The sequence below is a fragment of the Eleutherodactylus coqui genome, chromosome 10 (genome assembly GCF_035609145.1).
Source record: "Eleutherodactylus coqui strain aEleCoq1 chromosome 10, aEleCoq1.hap1, whole genome shotgun sequence".
Lineage (NCBI taxonomy): Eukaryota > Metazoa > Chordata > Amphibia > Anura > Eleutherodactylidae > Eleutherodactylus > Eleutherodactylus coqui.
This window is the reverse complement of record NC_089846.1, coordinates 6,761,349-6,767,348: the sequence shown is the minus strand read 5'-3', so window position 1 is coordinate 6,767,348 and position 6,000 is coordinate 6,761,349. Positions and strand designations below refer to the sequence as shown.

At 46.3% G+C, this 6,000-nt stretch overlaps 1 protein-coding gene across 1 annotated transcript in view; it reads right to left on the bottom strand.

Moving 5' to 3' along the window:
- Positions 1-6,000, bottom strand: part of LOC136579982 (histo-blood group ABO system transferase-like) — a 61,986-nt gene that overhangs the window by 34,462 nt on the left and 21,524 nt on the right. Inside the window, exon 3 of the mRNA XM_066580118.1 lies at positions 3,402-3,458. Coding sequence (XP_066436215.1) covers positions 3,402-3,458 — 57 coding nt within the window. The remainder of the gene's footprint in view (positions 1-3,401; positions 3,459-6,000) is intronic.

Here is a 6,000-nt window from a genome sequence, read left to right as displayed (position 1 = left end):
CGGAACCATGGAGACGAGGATGCTAGCAACGGAGCAGGTAAGTGTATAACTTCTGTATGGCTCATATTTAATGCACGATGTACATTACAAAGTGCATTAATATGGCCATACGGAAGTGTATAACCCCACTTGGTTTCGCGAGACCACCCCTTTAAAGTTAACCTCTCAAGCACCACAGCTGTGCAACACACACACTGGAAAAGACAAGACAGGCCTGCACAGTGCATTTACATAAGACAAACATGTGAAATGGACGGCAAGCAGGAAGAGGCCTGCACTCTCTGAGCGGTCTCTAAGATGTGGCTGAGGAGCCGTGTCACGGTGGCGATGAGTGCAGCGCGCTCTGAGTAATCTTGTGCACCGTTTAAGGAATACAATAGGATCTGGATGGCTAATGGAATTAGGTGATCGTGACGCCAGTGCCTAGATTAAGAGCGTTTGGTAGCGAAATAAGACTAATGCACATATGTACATAAAGGACAGGCATACTATTTACTTTCAGGCTTGTGTGCATTATTCTTACGCTCCAGAAATTGCATATATACTCTTTTAGCTAGAAAGGACATCAGGTTTGGAAAAACAAACACTCACTCTTGGCATCAGGGTAATTTTTTGGCTGCTGCACACAGGATTTGTTGAATGTTTACATAGCAGATCTCTAATTACCGCAGGACAGAAGAGAAGGAGGAAGCTGGGTTTTGACATGGCTGTCAGCTTCCTCTTTGTTCATCTTGGCTCTTCTCTCTCCTAGTGACGTCTACACTGCCCTACTCCATACTGTCTACTGCTAGTGACTTCTACACTGCCCTACTCCATACTGTCTACTGCTAGTGACTTCTACACTGCCCTACTCCATACTGTCTCTACTGCCCTTCACTTCCATCTTCTAACACTGTTACCAATTTCTAAGTGCGCAATACAAAATAAACCGGAACCACCACCTTTGCTCCTCACTCAGGGACTCTGTCACAGCTTAACTGGTTTACAACGATGCTTAAAACCTTAACTCTTTAGTTTCCTGACTCCCTCTTCTTAAATGAATTCGAGCCTAGCTACACTTTGTTAAATGAGCTGGTAGTTAGAACAGTTGCTCTTAACTTGCAGGTAAAGTACTTTTATCCTGTAGTGCCAGTCCACGTCACTACACATGTATTACATTTAAGAAGGGGACCTGGATGATGTGCTGGGCCATTACAGAAGACCCTGCCTATAAAGCAGGGCTGGCATCCTGATAAGAACAATCCTGCGGTTTTCCTCTAGGCGCTGACTGACTGACAGGACAATACCGGGGAATAAGGAGACAAAGTAAGAACAAACTGACAAGGATAAACAGAGAAGCAGACTAAGGAGGATGACAGACAGCAGGATACATAAACGGAGGAACAATAAAATACAGAACACAGAAAATAGCAAATAACTGCAGGAGCAGCAGCTAAACATGAAGCTATGGAGCAGAGCTCACAACAACACTGAAGCACTGCATAGAAGGCCCAGGTAAGCTATATAGGGCGGTGATTGGAAACGGTGCATCAGCTGAGCAGGAGACCCAGAAGCAATTAACCATAGCAGTGCTGGAAGAGAATAAGCATAAGCTCAGGGAACAGGGATAGCAGGACGATGCTCGCACCTGCCAGACGCAGAGGACTTAGTCTGAACAGTGCACCTCAATGGCGGTAAAACGCTGCATGAAACATGCAGTGTTTTACACATAAGACCGTGTGAATGAGGGCTGACTGCAGTACCAGGCACAGACATGGACAGGAGTTTCACTGTTTCAGAGTAAAAACATACCCTTTTTTCAAATCACCGAAACCCCCACAGGGACCTTTCACATGGGATAGAATAGACCGCACGACGCACAAAAAGCAATGGCAAACTCTACACCAGAATCTGAAGGCTACCTGTGGATTTTGATGTGCAATGTAAAAAGGCTTAAAACCTGCCTGCAATTCGCATCACAATCCGCGGTTAGACCTGCAGATTTTGGTGTGGGATTACGCAGCTGTGGATTTGGCTGCGTCCTGCGGTGTAATTCCATCCAGTGTGAAAGGTCCCGTAAGGGTCTGTTCACACAGAGCCGAATTGGCCATGTAAAACCTGCAGCATTTCACAGGATCCGCAGTTTGGACGTGAGTTCAGGAAATCTCATCCACAAACTGCGGTAGAAATCCAGAGCGCGAAACGTGTGAACTGGGATGCAAATTTGCACCCAAATGTACAGCGGATTTATCGTTAGTAGAGGCTCCGCAATGTGTGGGCGTACCTTAAAGGAGATGTCTCGAGGAAGCAGTGATTTTTTTTTTTTGCCCAGTCCCCCTAATTAAACATACATTACTAATTACCCCTGTAAATTACTTTCCTAGCTGGTTTCTACTTACCGTTCCAGCGTTTCAGCAACTTATAAAAGTTTCCCCAAGATGGCCGCCGGCTCTTTCCCCGTCGCTCGCTGCAGCCCGACGTGCGCGCTCCCGAGACGCTGCCAGCTGTGTCTCCATGGCAACCGGACGCCAAGCAGCCGCCGACCGGACGCCCCGCAGCCGCCGACCAGTCACCCACCGCCAGGCAGAAGGTAACCGGCGCAGCCCCCCCCCCCAGCGACAGCCCCCCCGGCCTAGCGCTAGTTCCCCCATCACAGCGGCAGCCCCCCCCGGCGCAGCGACAGCCCCCCCCCCGGCGCAGCGCTAGTTCCCCCGGCGCAGCGCTAGTTCCCCCGGCGCCAGCCCGGCGCAGCGGCAGCCCCCCCCCCCGACCCATCACTTACCTGGGACGCTTCTCGGGGCTGCTGGGCTGGGCTGGGCTTCTCCGCTGGGCAGCTCCAGTTTCTGCACCTTCCTCTAACAGAGGAAGGTACAGAATGGCCGCTCCAGCGCGCTCCCGAGCAGTGACAGCTCGTCTGCGCATGCGCAGAAGAGCTGTAGCGGGGAGCACACTGAAGCGGCTTGTGCTGAATGGAGAAGACCGGACTGCGCAAGCGTGTCTAAAAAAGCAAGCTGCCGGCGAATTTAGACGGAACCATGGAGACGAGGACGCCAGCAACGGAGCAGGTAAGTGAATAACTTCTGTATGGCTCATATTTAATGCACGATGTACATTACAAAGTGCATTAATATGGCCATACGGAAGTGTATAACCCCACTTTGTTTCGCGAGACCACCCCTTTAATGTGTCCACAGTATGGCAGTCTCGGGTGATCATTGTCTCCCCCATAGAAAGACTAGCGGGCCCATTCAGTGGTCTGTAAACTGTTGTACTACAACTCCCCACAGTGTCACAACACAGAACAACTACCTTAGCCTAAACTCTCCTTTCATGGGTTGGCGGCATTTACAACTGATGCATTATGGGTAGAGTGGGCATGTTTACAGGTGGGCACCAGACTGTCAGGTAAATCAGGTACTCACTGTGGATCGCAGAAAATGGCCATATGAGAACGCAACACAGTATCTCTCACACTGTACCTGAAAGAACAGCAAGAATTAAAACAAGAAATGGAAGAACACCCCTCCCCCAGCCTAACAGGGCTGATAACATAGAGCAGTAGCTCACACTCATCTGTCTTAGGGCATGTTCATACAACAGATTCCGCTGTGGAATTTTCTGCATGAAATCCTGGAATGTTAGAGTTGGAAGGGACCTCCAGGGTCATCGGGTCCGACCCCCTGCTCAGTGCAGGATCCCTAAATCATCCCAGATAGAAGTCTGTCCAACCTTTGTTTGAACACTTCCATTGAAAGAGAACTCCCCACCTCCCGTGACAACCTGTTCCACTCATTGATCCCCCTCACTGTCTAATATCTAATCTGTGTCTCCTCCCTTTCAGTTTCATCCCATTGCTTCTGGTCTTTCCTTGTGAAGATGAGAATAGGGCTGATCCCTCTGCACTGTGACAGCCCTTCAGATATCTGTAGACTGCTATTAAGTCTCCTCTCAGCCTTTGTTTTTGCAAGCTAAACATTCCCAGATCCTTTAACCGTTCCTCATGGGAAATGATTTGCAAATTGCAACCCATGCTTGTGGCGCTTCTCTGAACTTGCTCCAGTTTGTCAATGTCTTTTTGGACTTGTGGTGCCCAGAAGTAGACACAATATTCTAGATGAGGTCTGAGTAAGGAAGAGTAGAGGGGGATAATAACCTCATGTGATCTAGACTCTATGCTTCACTTAATACATCCCAGAATTGTGTTTGCCTTTTTGGATGCTGCATCACACTGTTGACTCATGTTCAGCCTGTCATCTATTAGTATAGCCAAGTCTTTTTCACATGTGCTGCTGCTTAGCCCAATTCCTCCCATTCTGTATGTGCTCTTTTCTTTTTCTTGCCCAGATGTAGGACTTTGCAGTTCCCCTTGTTAAAAACCATTTTGTTAGTCACTGCCCGCTGTGCAAGCTTTTCTAGATCTTTTTGAATACTCAATACTCTCTCTTTCTTCTCTAGTGTTAGCTATACCTCCTAGCTTTGTGTTGTCTGCAAATAGGATCAGTTTCCCCTCAATTCCCTCCTTTAGATCATTTATATAAATGTTGAACAACACTGGGCCTAGGACAGAGCTTTGTGGTTTCCCACTTGATACATTCTTCCAATTGGATGTGCAGCCATTTATGACCACTCTTTGAATACTATCACTTAGTCAGTTGTGAATCCAGCTAAGTTTCCTTGTTAATACCATATTGCAGTTTTTTTCCCCAATAAGGATGGTGTGAGATATGTTGTCAAATGCTTTACTAAAGTCAAGATATACTAGATCTACTGCATTTGCCTGATCAGCCTAGTCAGTTATTTTGTCAAGAAGGTAATTAGATTAATCTGGCATAATGTGTTTGTTACGAACCCATGCTGGCGCTTGTTAATTACTCTATTCCAATCCAAGTACTTGCATATATGCTGTTTAATAATTTGTTTAAAGATTTTCCCTGGTATAAAAGTCAGGCTCACAGGCCTGTAGTTCCCTGGATCCACCTTCTTCCCTTTTTTGAATATGGGGACAACATTTGCCCTTGTCTAATCTTCTGGGACTTCTCCTGTTCTCCAGGAATTTTCAAAGATTCCGGCGAGTGGTCAAGCAGTTACCTCTGCTGCTTCCTTTAGTATTCTAGGATGTTATTCATCTGAACCTGGAGACTTGAATTCATTTAAGTTAGCTATGTGAGGGAAACTATATCTTGGATAATTTAGTTTTTTATTTCAGTCTCATTCCAGCTATGTCAGCAAGCAGAATGTTCTGCAGAGTAAATTCCTCCCACAACGTTAATTTAAATTTTGTTTGCCATCAGCTGAGAAAGACAGAGCGTCTCCAAAGAAAAGCAACGGGAGATTACCATCAATACAATGGAACTAGCAGAGTGGGGAGTCTACAGAATGTGATCATTTTTTACACTTTAAAGGAAAACTGGTTTGAACCAAATGAATGATGTAATTGTTTTTGGCTTTGTAACACCTCTTTCTGTTTCTACTTGAAAGCTACCTATTTGGTCTATAAAATCTGTGTGAAGATACAATAAATCAGAGGATCTCTTGGGTTAAACATCCCATTGTGTTGTGCAAGATGATTTTCTCAGAGCTTGTACCAACCATACCTACTATGGCACCCACAGTATATATAGGAGAGTGATTGCGAACAGCCATGTGTTCCCTCAGTCCACCTGTACATCCTCGGCAAACAATCGTGTTGATGCTGCACATTTCTGCAATGGGAACCGCTAACAAATCTAGCACTGAAATAGGGAAAATCCACATGTGGAATTCCGACACAATTCCTCGTGAAGTAGTGACATTTCCCTTCTCGACTATGATCCACTGTGGAAACACATCAGAATTCCACACGTCGATTTTTGCCTATTTAAGGACTAAATTTACTTGCAGATCTGCGACAAAACCACAGCAGAAATGTATGGCATAGGTACAGATTTGTGCCAAGGTTTTCAGACAGATTCTACATGGGAAATTCCACAGCAGAACCCGTCATGTGAACGGCCTTCCAGTTTGGCCTGAAGTCCCTGATAA